The following is a 15,469-nucleotide window of genomic DNA, read 5'->3' on the forward strand; positions in this document are numbered from 1 at the left end:
CCTGCGCCCTCTGCCATGCAGAAGCTGGGCAGCATGCATAGCACTGTGACTGATCGGGAAGGAATGCAGTTGGAGGCCCCTTCTGTAGCCATGAAAAGGGCGAAAGACTGGTAGGAACGAGGGCCACCATGAGAGCCAAAGACCTGGCATTGGCACGAGAATCCTTGAAGCGATTGAGCGCCAAATCTGCCTTGGCTCTGGAGAGACGGGTGCCATCAAAGGGCATGTTCATCAAAGTGGCTTTGATATCCCCTGAAAAGCCAGATGCCCTAACCCAGACGTGGCGCCTCAGTGCCACTGTTGAAGAAGCTCTGAGTCAGTATTGTCCAGTCCGCAACGGACTGTGAACTTCGCTGTGTCTCTCCCATCAGTAACAGCCTGAGAGAGTACAGCCCGGGCCTCCTCCAGGACCTCTGGCAGCACTTGCACAACCATATCCCACAGCGTGTGGGAATAATAGCCCAAAAGGCATGCAGTGTTCATGTACCGCAGTGCAAGGCTGGTGAAAGAAAACATCTTCTTCTTCCCAAGTGTGTCCTACCTTTTGGATTCTCTATCTATATCTATATTGCGGAAGGGAACGTAGAAGCTTGGTTAATCAAGCTCTCAGGGATGGGTGTTGCGTAAGAAAACATGGGTCCCCTGGGGTGGGGCGATGGTGGCGGGCAGTTGTCCTGTTCCCAGGAGCCCATGTGCTGGGTATGGACCAGATACCTAGTAGGACATCCGCGAGGGCCTCATTAAATGAGAACATGGATTCTAAGGTGGAAGCTCCCAGTTGGAGCACCTTGTCAGGAGATTAGTTCTGATGGCCACCGAGGGCAACTCAAGGTCCAGGACCTCAGCTTCCCTCCTCACCTCTATAGAGTAGGAAGCAGATATAGTTAATTGTTGGTGACACAGCTACTCTTGCTCGTAGCAGTTGACACTGTAGCTGGGGCACTGTGTTTTACCCATAACCTGCAATATATGTAACTGCTGTAGTTGTAACTGGCCTGAACTGGTAAATCTACCCGTCCTCAGACCTTCTGCTTGGTGTCCTTTCAAAAGAGCCCCTCCCATTGAGTAAGAAAAAAGGCCCATGTGGTTTACTAAGACAATCTATATTGTTTCAGTGTAGTCTAAACATGAGCGTCAAAATATGATTCAGTAATGCTTCTCACAAATTTTAGTAACTATACATAAATGTTATGAACACAGCATTTTACCTAGAATCATTAGAGCTAACAATGGAGGGTTATATTAAAGAAGACTACACCAGATTTTTCACTTGTACACCTACCATCTAATGTGGCAGGATCCTTTGGCAGACCAGATGTCTGTAAGAAGATATAAGCTAATGTGAGTTACCTACAATTTAGCTCAATCTGCACTTCTCTCAATTACCCACCCACATTTTAAAGAAGGATCCCTATAATACTATAATACCTCCCGAGTTGAGCATCAGGCCTAGAAAAATCATAAAGATGTTACTTGACCTGCAGGTCGAGTAGCTTGAATAATCTATTCGACCTAACTGTAATGTACTTGACCCGGAAACAGGTCTCAAATTGTGTCATCCTTGGCAAATATTGTATTTGTCACATTTTTCTTCATTCTCACATGAGTGCACCTTCAAATATGTGAGTTCAGCATTTCTGCTGTAAAACAGTCCTCTTTTGTTTGATTAAATACACTAAACATTTGCTCCATGTATAATAAATCTAGCCCACATATAGGGTACACATGATCCATGCATGACTTGCCTCTTAGTTTAGTAATAGCTTTGCCATCAGGGCAGGATAGTTTCTCAGTTCATGTTTAAACACTCACTTTTAATAAATATATTACTAAAGCATGATGTGGCAGCCACTGTCATTTACAGACAGTAAATTTGCAAGACATGTCCAAAAACCTTCCTACTAACTTGCAGCTTTACTGATAAAACTATACAGTGTATTAACAATAATCTGTGAAAATTGGGTTTTAGAAAACATTTATCATTTGCATATCACCAAGTAAAGTGTTCTGACTTTTTTTCATCCTATTAAAATATTTTTTTCATCACACTGAAGTAGAAAAAATCGTCTTTCACAGCTACTGAAATATATTTAGAAATGTTAGTAAAGTTGACTTAGTTATATAAATGTTGTGTGTTAAGAAAAACCTGATACCAAACACCTTTTATTTCACATAGGTCAGACAGTTCACCTTACAAAATCCTGGAACTCTGCAGTCACAAGGAAAAGTATTTGCATTGCAAGAAGACAAACTGAATATGGACCTCTTTCTTTGAACACTGAGCAAATGTGACAAGTATAAGATTTAAATGCATCTTAATTGCTAATGCAGTTTCTGACTGAACAGAACACCTGTTCTTTATCCACTTGCCAGAAGGGTCGAGTGGAATCTAAAAATAGATCGACGTCATAAAATAAAACTCGCCATAGCGAGTGGTAGAGTAGATTTTTCAAGCCCTGAGCATGTATTGTTAGCATCATGAATTAAAGTAAGCAGCAAGCCTTCCCATCTATATCAGTACTATCTGGAAAGAGAAGTTCTGTTGTGTTCATTAGGATATTGACAACAGTGATCAGCGACTTATAATAAATTCCTCTGTGTTTCCTGCATTATTCCAGTTGTATAGAATGCTCATTGTAAGACTATGCCCTCTTGGTAATGACTGGCTCTATCATAGTGAAAAAACCGCTGGTGTTTTATGGTTCCTAATTCTCATCTATTTACCTTACCAGGCGCAGTTAAAGGGGACCCTCTTTGCTGCCATGTTTTCACAAAGGCTGGGGAAGTTCTCGCTCGTCACATAGTGGCTGTGCTGCCCAGGATTGATGAGGTAACTACATCTTGCTGAAATCCGTTTCTCATATTCCAATTTTCAGACCTTTTGTTGGGATGAATATCCATTGCATAGCTTTGTTTAAGAAGTCTTGCCCCATACCTGTATCATTCTGCACACTTAGTATATTTGTCCCTTCACTGAGTTAAACAATCATGCAAGTCCGCTGGGGGTTCTCCCTTTTGCTTTATTGGGCTGGGCTCTGATGTCAAGAGGGCAGTCAAGTACACCTTCTTTTGCGTGAACTTTACTACCGCCCACTCAGTTTAAACAGGTGGAGTTGATGGACCAGCTTGGGGTGTCTGATGAAAAGCTTTGGGCCAAAGACGGTAGATGACACTTTCAGTAAGAGGCAGTCGAAGGTCATTTGGTGTTTGCCTAACCTCTTAAAGGGTAGATTATGTACAAGCACTGGCTGTCTGAAAACTAGCTGAGGGAATCCAGGGACAAGGCAGTTGAGCTGAGAATCTTATGATAGCCGGCAGGGGGTGTCTGAAGGGCAGCAGAAGGCCTATTGCTAGAGGGATCTATGAGCCAACTGAGAAGAGCCAACTAGGGGAGCACAGGACCAATTGGCGTTACTGAGGGCATGCTGAGAACCTCTGTGGGCGTTCTGAAGGTTTCTAGGGGCACACCAAGACACTCTGAGGTCAGGTCTGTTGTGTTCAGGTAACAGCTGTGGGTAACGGAGCACAAAGTGGAAGTCTATAATTATGTCCCATTGGGATGTCTAAAGGTAGGGGAGTCTCTGAGAGGTGTTTACGTACTACTTAGAGTAACCTGAAGGCAGGCTTGAAGGTCTCTGGTTTTGTCCAAGGACACTCTGGGGATAGTTTAAGGTAAGCAGCGGGCCATCAGTGTTGTTTGAGTGCTTTTGTGGGTTTTGGAGGGCCTACTGACAGTGTTTGTACGTGTGCTGAATGTTTGTAAGAGATATCTATTGGTGTCTAATAACTAACGTGGAGTGTTCAAATGTGGACTGAGTGCTAGCCAAGGTATCTAATATCCAGATGGATGGTTGGACAGAGCTGAGCCTTAAAGCCCTTGAGAGCTTCATGAGGAGCTCCTAATGCTTTTGAAAGTTGGCAATGGGTACCTCAAGGCTGACAGGGGTGTCCAGGATATAGCAAAGGGTTACGATGGCCTACTAGGATTGTCTGAGTACGTCAATGATATCTTAGCAGAAGTGCTCTGGGATGTTGCAGGGCCTGGGTATGCGCATCTGAGAGACAGCTAAGGGTCTTTGGTGGTGAAAGGACAGTCTCTGAGATCTATAGGGAAGTGACTGACAGCCGGTTGGGGGTATTTAAATATCTCTCAGGTGAACCTGTTGATGTTTAAGGGGTGAGCTAGGGGTATAGGGATTAAATGCATAGGTGCAACTGGTGCAATATCACCAGATCCAAACGGTTTGTGGGGCCCACTGCACCACAATTATGACTGTTTTATTCTAAGCAAATGCAGACACATAGGTCCATTTTAGGTGTTTACATGGGAGCCAGTGATATCCTTTGTGAAACCACGGCTAAGGTGTCCGAAGCAGGGCAATCGAAGAGAAGGGGTGGTCTGGGTCAGGGCAGCCTATGATGGCCCTATGTCTGTGATTGCTTTCCTGATTCAGTAGGCATCAAGGGCTTAACAATGCAAACCCTACCTTTTTCCAGGCCTGGGCTTCCACGGAATACCTACTAACAATGTTGCTTAAAGTCTATCTCTTTGCTCGGCTCTGCTGAAGCCTTAGTGCTTCACTTTACAGTGGAAGCCCTGCTGTCTGCAAGCCTCATAGCTGTTCCCCTAAGGCATGTTGATGATATTTCATCATATGTACAATTCCATGTGTTCACTTGATGATAGCATACATGCCAGCATTTGCAACAGGAAAGTGAGGAAATCTGAAAAAATGTGAGGAACATATTTCCCTTTGGAGTTGCATTGATGTGAGGCAGCTAAAATAAGGCCATTTTTCGGTGGATGGGGAGCACTCTAGCAACAACATATGGCTTTGCCTGGAACAGTGAACACCCTTACACCATTAATAGCAAAGGAAAGTGTTCTTTATATAAGAAGCTCATCTCTCTCACTAGTGATAGCATGCTCTTTGAAATCAGATGCTCAGATGATTTTAGAAAGTAGGTTGCCAGCCAAGTCCTTGCTGATACTTGTCAGTTTATTGTAAGATCCTGATTCTCTTAATTCCATTAGACTCAAAATCTGCCGCCTCCTCCTCTCTCATCTTGTCCTGTAGGAGGTATTAGCATGAGGTATTGGCAGATGTGCATAGTTGTAGCAGAGACTTCCTAGTGTGTACGCACATATATAAAAGAAAATACTGCAGCACACACAGCAAAGTTGACAGTGTAATCACATCCACGAAACGTCCATGGAAGATTGTAAGGTTGATGCCATTTACTGGTGAGCAAAATCAGATCTTCTGTAAAAAAACTCAATGTAGAAGTATCCACAGCAACAGCCAACACGTGTTTCGTCGCCTGTGTGACTTTTTCAAGGCTATACAAGGTCCAGTCAAGGACAGCCATGGCAGGAGGCAGACACCCAAGCATAAAGTAATGATATTGCGGCCTGTCAACTCCAAAACGTAAAAGTACACTGGGCTCCCAAAATTGCACTACTCCTATCCTTCCAACTGGGGACCTGTCCAAGTAGAAGCAGTACTAAATCAGGCAATAGTGTGAATCCTGTCCAGTCAGTCGAACAAAATAAGCAGTGCAGCCACCAACCTCAGATATGTAATAGGCGACGAAAGTAATCGCCTCTTAGCAGCATCCATATGATTGCCAAACACAACTCCAGAGATGACAGAAAAATAGATGGCTTGTGCCCCTGATAAGTCACCGGTTCATCAAGAGGGCATCATGAAATTCCACCTATACAGATAGCATAATCTCCCCGCTGCAACTGACTGAGCGGGCTTCACACTGTTGCCTGATTTTGCTCTGCTTCTACTTGGACAGTTCCTCAATATGAAGGATAGGAGTAGTGTAGTGCGATTTCGGGAGCCAGATGTACTTTTACGTTTTGGACTTGACAGGCCACAATATTGTTACATTATGCTTGGGTGTCTATCTCCTGCCACGGTTGTCCTTCACTGGACCTTGTGTAGCCTTGAAAAAGTTGTGTTCTCTTATCATATTCTCCAAATGTAGTTACAAAGGCAGAGGACAGTGTAAATTAGCCACTAAAATCTACCACGGTTTTACCAGTGTACAGTGCTTAATATATACCATTGGTCACTACATTTGAACCACATCCTCCTGATTATGCCGGCCAGGTACCCAGAGCACCTATGTGCCTAACAGCGCCAGAACAATTTATATAATTTGCACTAGCTCTTCCCACCCACCCTGGCAATGATAGCTACACCGCTGTAGGAGACATCTGATCATCATCCCCGGGGTTGAAAGCCTGGGCTTTTGTTGAGTGAAGGTCACACTAAATTAAGAACAGATTGCACCATTGTTTAATCATTTAACCCGTTCTAGAGATATCCCCAACTGAAGTAAAAGTTGCCCTTTTCTTCAAGTAGATAGGTGTCCATTGTCTACTGTTGCCTCATTGAATTATTGTGGGTGCATGTGATCCCTGTGTATCCTGGCAACTGGAAAAAAATGATGCAGGCACGCTCTAAAAAAAAAGACAAATATTGGTAAGTGCCCTATGCATTTGACACAAGTCTCAGCAAATATTTAAGGAACAAGTTAGACTCTTAAAGGGTTCCTGGACTGTGATCCTTAGTGGTCACACGTGGCTAGCTATCTGGCCACCTGGACAATCAAGGAAGTCACAAAGGTGGTGGGATTTCTTTTTAGTTAGAATTTTAAGGCTATAGTCACAACTAATTTTAGAGGTGTCTTTTTTTTTTTATTAAAGAGCATACTTCGGTCCAACATGTGGCTTGATAAAACCCGCTTGTTGTACTTAGCAACTTAAAGCCTGGTCACTAGTATTTGTTCCTTTATCCCATCACTCAAATACTTTTAGAGGGAATACTTGTATGTTTCTAAATACAAAGAATCCCCTAGGTTACCGCTTACTATAGGGTTCCATTTGTTTTGTTTTGTATATACTTTTTAATAATAAAGGTCGTGTGTGTGTGTGTAATAATGAGTCACTGCATTAGATCAAAACTATACATCTTTAAGGGTCTTTTATACCTCGTCACCCCGCCTTTCCCCCATACTAATCCCCTGGCAGTTTGCCCCATCATCTACATTTTCAGTAGACTGTACAAACAGATAAGATTGTTTTAAATTCTTATTATTGTTTTAGAACGCACAAACCTCAAGCATACAGTACAGATGGATATCAGGCTGATGAGATCATACGTGAGAGAGTTCCCCCTCCCTCCTGACCTCTCAACCTTGATGTCAAGGATACCAGACTCACAAAAAATCTTACATTGCTCCCTCCAACCCCTCCACACCCGTAGTCCAGAATGTGGTTTCATAGGAGATACAGGGAATGAAGATACCCTGGACTTAGTACCTTCAGCCCATGGTAGGCTCTCCATTTTCAGCACACCTTTTCAAATTTCCTGGGGCACTGGCTGCTCTCAACGACTACCCTTTCTGCTTTCCTTTGCATATTCATACTCTTCTCTTCATTTTACTGTACTTGGTGCTTGTGCCTGCCCCTACCACTTAGCCAGCTCCCGTTTGGCCACCATGAACCCCAACATGCAGAATACCAATGGGCGGCACAAAATATCAGTGTCATTGGGATTCCCAAGAGTAGTTATTGAGGCGTTCCTGGTATCTCCTGGCCCATGACTTCATCAAGCTCCTGTTTGACATCCCTCCAGAACCTCTTAATTTTGGGGCATCCCCATTTGGTATGTAGAAATGTTCCCTCCTTTAAGGTACACCTCAAGCAAAGGGGGCTAACAACCCTACTATTCTGAATAGTTTACCTTGATTATAATCGATTTGGTGCAAAACCTTCAACTATATTAACCGTAATATGGACTTAATAACTACCTCTCTTGGGTGCATGAGGGATGCCTCCAAATTCGTCTCTTTCATTTCTTCAGTATACACTTCCCATCTGGCCTGTAGGTGTTGTAGGTTGTGGGAGGCATGATTAATCAGAGTACGATAAAGCTGCAAGACTACCTTCTGGGATATTTTGCCCTGTTCTTCCGAGTTCTCCAAGGTTGAGTATCTCAGAATGTCTGCCCCTAACACATGCTCTTTTCGGAGTGCATGTGTAAGTTGCAAGTATTTGTATCGTTGACTGGGGGCTAACTGATATTCATGTTGCAGATTTTTAAAGGGGTTCAACTCCCCCTTCCTGGAAGACATTGCCTATATCTTCTGTACCCACCAGTTCCCACTTCTTGGAACCTGACAACTTATGGACCTCTTTTAGGGTCGTACTCTTCCATAACACAGATGAAGATGTTTAATCAAACAAACATAATGCTTTCAGGCATAGAGAGTGTTTCTCCACAGTCTCTGTAATCTAATACAGGTCGCCAAGATAACAAAATAATATGTCTTTAAGCAGATGTCTACTTAGGCATTCCATCACCATTGTATCCTACACTTTAATGTACCATATTTTTAAGGTTGGGGTTGTTGTTTGTTTCCACTTTGTGCTATTACTGTCCTAGCAGTTAACAGTATTTGAGAAATGAATGCCCCCTCTCAAGTATCATTCTCCTGGATGTTTGGTTTCATACATAGAAAGGGTAACTTAGGGTGTGGGTAGCTTTTCACCTTTCAACATATTTCCTCCACCATCTCCTTTATTGCTGCTAGAATTCATTTCCAAATAGATGTACATTTTAAACATTGCCTCCAACATCTATCTGCCTTCAGCTTCTTTCTGAGGTTCCTTTGAACATCCTGTTTAGCCTTTTGGCATTTTATACCAAGACATCACTATTTTAACCGTAGATTGTCGTGTAATATGGGTGTGGTAAATCTCACTGTGTCTAGTGATCTAGACACTTTTTCTCTACCTGATTTGTTCTTTTATCATTCCAGGATTACTATATTTGTGTGGTTTTGTCCCCTCTATCAGATGTTTATCGATTTTTGATACTGCTGTCTCCGAGCCGTTCATTATCCAAATGTCTTGTTGCAATTTTCAAATTACCTTATTTCCCCATTTTCATACACATCTGCTAACATTATGCAATTTCTCTCTAGCCTGGCTTTATGTGACCCCTGGGCTCTTGTGTTTCTCAATTTCAAAAAAGGCATTTGATTCCCTTAATTGGGATTTGTTGATGGGAAACCTGTTACATCTGGGGTTCAGGCCTCGGTTTATGTCCTGTGTTTGGGTACTATATGCCCAGCCTCAGACTCAAGTAAAGTTAATGGTATTGTCTATCACCCCTTTCTGATCCAGATAGGTACTAGGTAGGGATACCCCCTGTTTCCTCTTCTGTTTCATCTGGTGATAGATCCCCCCCTAACAGTATGGGTTAGATGTGATGCCCAGGTGTGGGGGGTTCCACTGCAGGATGGTGTAGAGGAACACATTGGCGTTTATGCAGATGATGTGCTGTTGTTTCTTTTGTGCTCTGCGATCATGGGTGGTCCATATATTGGATTGTAATGGACAGGCCTTTGGTCTCCAGGTGAATTTGCGGAAGCCTCTCCTTATTCCCCCTATAGGTGACAGGGGGGCCTGGGACTCCCAATCCGACCTCTTAGTTTTCTCCATCTTGGGAACTAGTGCATGCTAGAATTCCTATGGACTAACCAAGCGCCTTGTACCACATACAGCAAGTACGTAAATTAATAGGCTTCTTAAAACCTGGTGCTAAATAACTGTCTCAAAGGAGGGTGGCAAGACGCCGCATTGCGGGCCAAGATCTCCCTAATGGGAATGATGTATGGATCCCCGTTGCTCACAGTCTTCCTGACATCTCTAGGGTGTTGCTCTTGTCCTTTATCATGTGTCAAGTAAGGTAAGTTCTCTAGTACTTCTTTACCTTCAACACCCAACATGTCTAATAATAGTGCCAATTTCCTTTCCACATTCATACTAGTGGTATGTGCCTATCATAATTCATAAAACCTTTCTTCCTCCAGACTCAGTTCATTGCCGATTCTCCTGGATGCATCAGTAAAAACGTTGGGATGTGATGGATGGCATGATAGATTCACCATATATATATTTCTCTTATTTTGAATATAGTGATGTAAACACAGAGCCACAGACTGAGGAATTCAAATTGCATATGCAGTCACAAAAAAAAGAAAAATCCTCTGGGTAACCCCAGTGCTTAGTAGATCCAGCACTAAAGGATTAACTAAAAGCAAAGATGTTGAAAGAGAAACAACAGAAATTTCCTCACAAGCATAGAGAGCTAATACAACACACACTGCTTAGAAATGGTTTGTGGAGCGTGGTTGTGAAGTACACTTGTTTTGGCAACTTGAAAGCCAACACAGAAGTACCTTGTAGAATACAAGTTCTTCTCTGTGTAATACCCAGGGCAGAGGGCCTTCAATGTGACAGGTATTCCTCTGAGTTTTATACAAGGGCCTCCAATGTGACATGCACAATAGCCGAAATCAGAGAAGCAAACAATACACTGCAAAAACAATTGACTTAAGATGGGCACCTCACACAAGCATACATGTTCTTTTTCAAAATATGTGGCTTGGTGCACTAGCATAGGTGTTGCCACCTAGGAAAGTGTGCATGGTGTCAGTAAAATTAGTGTGGCACAATTCCATCTTCAAGTGGAACAAAATAGACCTAAAATGGCTTCCATACCACTCAGTATATGTAATTCTTTACCATTGATGGAGCTTGTTCCATAGACTTGCACATTTCAACATGTAGTGCATCAACAACATCAGCTCCATTCGATCAGACTCCTGGAACACATGGAACTGGACACTTCAACCACTCAAGTGCCAATGGCAGAAGAGGTACCTCCAATGTCCGTGAGCCAAACACGAACGGCCATCAACACTACAGCCCATCTGGGCACCACAAGTGGGCTTCATCAGCAGTATAGAACCTGACCATGCCAGGACTGCACACAAAGGTATACAAAGGTATACAGCGCTATGTGTTGAGGTGGCACAGTCTGATCCTCGTCACCAAAAGGAGGGAAGAGGCTGAAACGGAAGTAGGACAGCATCCATGTTAAGTTTGGTTACTCCTTAGCCACCAGCTGCAGCCGTTGCAAAGGTAATCTAAAAGTTCCATCACATTCCAGAGCCTTTTACTATGTGACATCAATGGAGACATAAATGACCAACATAAAATAGCCAGATACCAGTTCGAGATTGTGGAAGATAGGACTGTGCTGGAATTTCTAAAGTAAAGGGCCCCATTGCTAACATTAGTAAATGGGCATACTTGTCAATGAAAATAGTAGAAACTAATCAACAGATAAAATTGCATTCTAACCCAACATTTATTGAACTGTGAACCTCAGCTTGAGGCTGTGATGTAATATTGCCGCGTTCTCTCACTTCCTGTATCCTTGAGAGACGCCACTGTTGAAAAAGAGCTGAAGCCGAAGTTATGAAAAATGGATCTCTGTCAGGTTCTCCATCTGTAAAGGTCAGTTTGGCATTAGATGCTTCACATGGGCACTCAATCCCTTTCTTCTAAATGGCACAGTATACTTGAGGTCACTCTGCAAATTGTTGCCATCCTCGTGTTCTTACTTGCACTTTACACCCAAAGATTGGGTTCCCCGCAGCAAACTAAACCACATTGATGTGCCTACTTCTACATCAAACAAAAAACTTTACAAAAAGTAAACTTTTGTCGGGGTCATAAAACATATATATATACGCTTGTGACTTACACAGTGCAAACCTAGTTAGAGTGCAACATAAGGGTTTAGTGAAGGTGAAGGAAAGGTCTAGGCTAGGAGAACGATACAGCCTCAAGGACAGATGGTTGTACTGGAGGGCACAAGGGTGATGAAGGGGGGCTAACGGGGAGGGCTGGCACAGTGAAGGGGGTGTCAATGCTCTGGGTAGCAAAGGGTGTGGGGCAAGAGGATTCTAGTGCGAAGTCTTCTCTAGTAGACTGTTACCCAGGTCTGATATCGAGGGTGGGGTGTAGTATTGGGTTTATGTTGTCTTTGGGTTATGTTGTCATTGCAGAATGTAGAGGGTGGAGTGGGAATTTAGAGTGTAGAATGTTAGGTGTGTTCTTGTATCTGCGGTGTCCCTTATTTGTGCCTTCACCATCACTTGCACTTTCTCTGAACTGTTGAGAGAGAGAGGCTCGCAGGCCTTCTGGCGGAGAGTCTTGGAGGAGATTGTGGCGCCGCAACTGTTTGCATTCTCGAGGAGGTTCCGAGGAAAGATCTTGCGCACACATTTCGGGCACGGTTCGCCTGGATCGAGGAGGACAGGACATGAAGGAAAGACAGGTCTGCTGTTCTTCTTTCTTGGCTTGAACACTGGTGTGTGAACATTCCACTTCCGGAGAGACGCGGAGGTGATTGAGAGACGCGGAACTGACTGGAGAAGCAGAGAAGCAGCAACCAGGGGAGAGCGGAGACTCAAGTACCCGAGGAAAGGTGTGACGAACAAGGTAGCTGCATCTCACAGAGAGGGCTGTGGCCTCAGACAAGTCACTCTGGAGAGAGGTCGCCTCTGATTTGCCACGGCTGCCGAGACGCCGGATGCTTGGAGCTGCTGCCGGCTGCCGAAGCCGGTGCTCAGACCACTTGACCACAAGACAGAGACGGAGGTGGGGCCGCGAGGAAGCAAGGAGCCCGCACCCGCGGAGGGGTCGTGGTCACAGGTCCTCTGACTTTTGAGCTTGCCAGGGGTGACTGCGGGCAGCAAGGAGCCCGCTCCTGCACTTGGGAAGCTGCATGAGAGAGTGATATCATCTGTGCCACCACGCTTGGAGAGTGCTGTTTAGCGGCGCTTTGCTGGTTCGGTCCGCCTGTGTCCACCCTCCATTCTCCACCCCTGGCCGTCTCTGATTTTCTGACTTCCTGGGTCAGCCACTGCTTCCATCTTGTGACGGACAGCCCTAGGGTGTGTTGGCGGCCGCATAAGAGATCTTTGGCAAATATCGATCTCCCTGGAACCATCAGGTCTGCCTGGTCTGCCGGGCGGGAGCCGCACAGGTGTCACACAGAAGCACACAAGTGCAACATAGGTGCAACATAGGGGACGGCGGCCCCAGCCAAGTGCAGGTGTTGTGCAGCACGCAAACCATAACTTAGGCCGTAGGCATCCGGTTCTGACGAAGACGGCTGTCCGGACAGTGTTGCCTGTGCCTTTTGTCTCCCGCCTCCCTCTGCCTCCTAAATCAATCGGGACTCCTCCATTCCTCCACCTTTAGTCTGCCAGTCTGCAATTGGTGCGCTGCCATCTCAAACGAGCGCCGCAAAAGCGCCTCTTCAAGGCTTATCCATCCACGCTGAGCATCACCCCCTCCCTTGGAGTTCTCCCCCGCTTCAGGGGAAGGACCAGGATCCTGCTGTACCATGAGGTCTGGTAAAATAAGGAAGGAGCATCCAAACCCTCAAAAGCGCAAGAAATGCCACTGTGTCGTCGATGTGGGCAACGCCACCCTGCCTTCACCGTCAGCCTCGGTAACTTCGGCGGCACCCTTTTCATCGGCTGCTGATCCGTCCAGCTTAGAGAACGCAAAGTCTCAATCTTCTGTTGTTCTTACGCCATATCTGCGCCCCTCGAAGCTTTGCAAGACCTCTCTACTGTCATACTTTAAGAAAAAACCTAAATTGGAACTCTTGACAAATGGAGGGGAGATTAACTCGGAGCTAGGCCAGAGTACTCTCATGGAGCCTGCAGTCACCGATTCTTTACCTAATGCTTGTGGCTATTTCACAACAGTGGCCCAAGTTTACTGCCCAGTTTTACCCGCCTCACCTGTTTTCTTCCAGTCAGCATCCCAGAGTGAAGTGAGCCATTCACCACCTCCTGAGGACCAGCGGGCTGTACTTTCGCCAAAACACGAATTTTCCCCAATTATTATCTCCAGTGACCATTCTTCAAACGCAGGGGAGGGGATGCTTTCCTCAGCTGCATCTCCAGCAGCTCCCCATCGGTTGGCTGGGCCGGTTGGGCCACCTGTAGGCTGCCACGGTTCCCTGCAGGACTTTGGCACTTTTTCGCTATCTAGCCCCCCGGCAGCCCAATGGATCCGGAGTTCAACAGGCAGCATCTATCCAATGTTACCATTAAGGTCTTCCTGTGTGGCCGCTCACAGCTCTCAAATTGAGCCCATCAAAGGCGAGCTTAACGACCAATCACTCCTTGACCTCACCTGTCTCCAATTTGATCCTCCGAGCGGCGCTGTCAAGGAATCTAACCCTGTGTCCCCCCCCCACCCACGCTCATGGCAGCCAGCTCTGCCTGGCCCCAGCTTCTGCAAACTCTTCAATCTACTGTGCTGGCTCTGAACTATCATTCTGATAAACTGGACGTCCAAGTTGATCTGCTGAACACACTGGCTTCTTATGTAGCTGGCATTGATAAAAAAATTGAGAATCTCAACCAGCTTATTACCAGAGCACAGACAAGCTCCAACTATGTACAACCAACATGCTGCTGTTCTCCAATCATCGAAAGCCTGTCATCTCTACCCACTTTTTTAAGCTCAGTTGTATGTGAATTTAAGAGGCTATCTCCAGCGCCTGTGTCCTCGGCACTCCCGTCGAATCAAAGTGCTCACTCTGATTTGGTTCATAGGTCCATTCAACCAAAAACATCGGCCAAACTCTGTCCAGTCAAGATTGTAACTTTGATTAATCCTCCTCGTGCAGCTGTTACTGGAGCTCTGGAGTTGGTCACTGAGGCCAAGGTGCCTCTACGTCTTCTCCTTCCTCCGAAATTGAGCCCGTGGTGCCTGCCTCTTTTCACTCTCTTTGCACCCCTGCACAATCTGCTCCAGTTCAACTAACGTCCTCAGGAGTCGACTCTGTGGCTCAACCTCCGTTGAGCAAGAGAGAGAAAAAAAGACTCCGCAAACAACAGAACAGCAGGCTGAGCCAACCTCCTCAAAGATCTTTGACAAACATCTGACTGTTGGCTCGCCCCGAGGTGCAGCTGCCTTTGCAGTCTCAAGGTGCACCTAGGGTGATTTCACCTTCCAATCTCCCTCAGTCTGTGCCTATCAATGTACCCTCAGTGGGAACAACTGCGCAGGAAACTGATTCTTCCTTTAAGGACTACTTGGTTTCGGGTGAGAAAGGCAACCCTAGTAGTGTGTTGGTTTCGGCAGCCCCATCCTGGGGTAGTGGAGGACTTGCTCGCCCTGCCACCACACTGCTTGTATCCAAAACCGTCCACGGGAATATGAACGGCGATGATCTGGACTTTGGCTCTACCAATTCCTCTAAATTGCCATCTGTTAATAGAAGCAGTTTTCCTGCATTCCTGCCACCAAGCCCTCGGACCGCATCTGTCGAAAATCTGGTCCTGGGGGAGCTGTAGCTCTACCGAATACAGAGGAACAGCCACAACCCTCAATTTCCTCGTCCTCCTCTATGACTTTAGTGGAACACCCAACTCTAAAACTTGTGTTTACCCCAGAATATCGTTCCAGGGGTCCCCATCACATATTGAATAGGGGGAACATTTTAAGGCTCCTTAATGCTATCTCGGATCTTAACCACATTGGTTCCAAGGACATTGTGTCCATTGA

The 15,469-nt window shown here is 45.4% G+C and overlaps 1 protein-coding gene across 2 annotated transcripts in view; it reads left to right on the forward strand.

Moving 5' to 3' along the window:
- Positions 1-15,469, forward strand: part of NAGK (N-acetylglucosamine kinase) — a 173,130-nt gene that overhangs the window by 135,471 nt on the left and 22,190 nt on the right. For both annotated transcript variants that reach the window (XM_069205395.1, XM_069205404.1), the window contains exon 8: positions 2,733-2,830. In XM_069205395.1, coding sequence (XP_069061496.1) covers positions 2,733-2,830 — 98 coding nt within the window. The remainder of the gene's footprint in view (positions 1-2,732; positions 2,831-15,469) is intronic.

This window comes from Pleurodeles waltl, chromosome 1_2 (genome assembly GCF_031143425.1).
Source record: "Pleurodeles waltl isolate 20211129_DDA chromosome 1_2, aPleWal1.hap1.20221129, whole genome shotgun sequence".
Classification (NCBI taxonomy): domain Eukaryota; kingdom Metazoa; phylum Chordata; class Amphibia; order Caudata; family Salamandridae; genus Pleurodeles; species Pleurodeles waltl.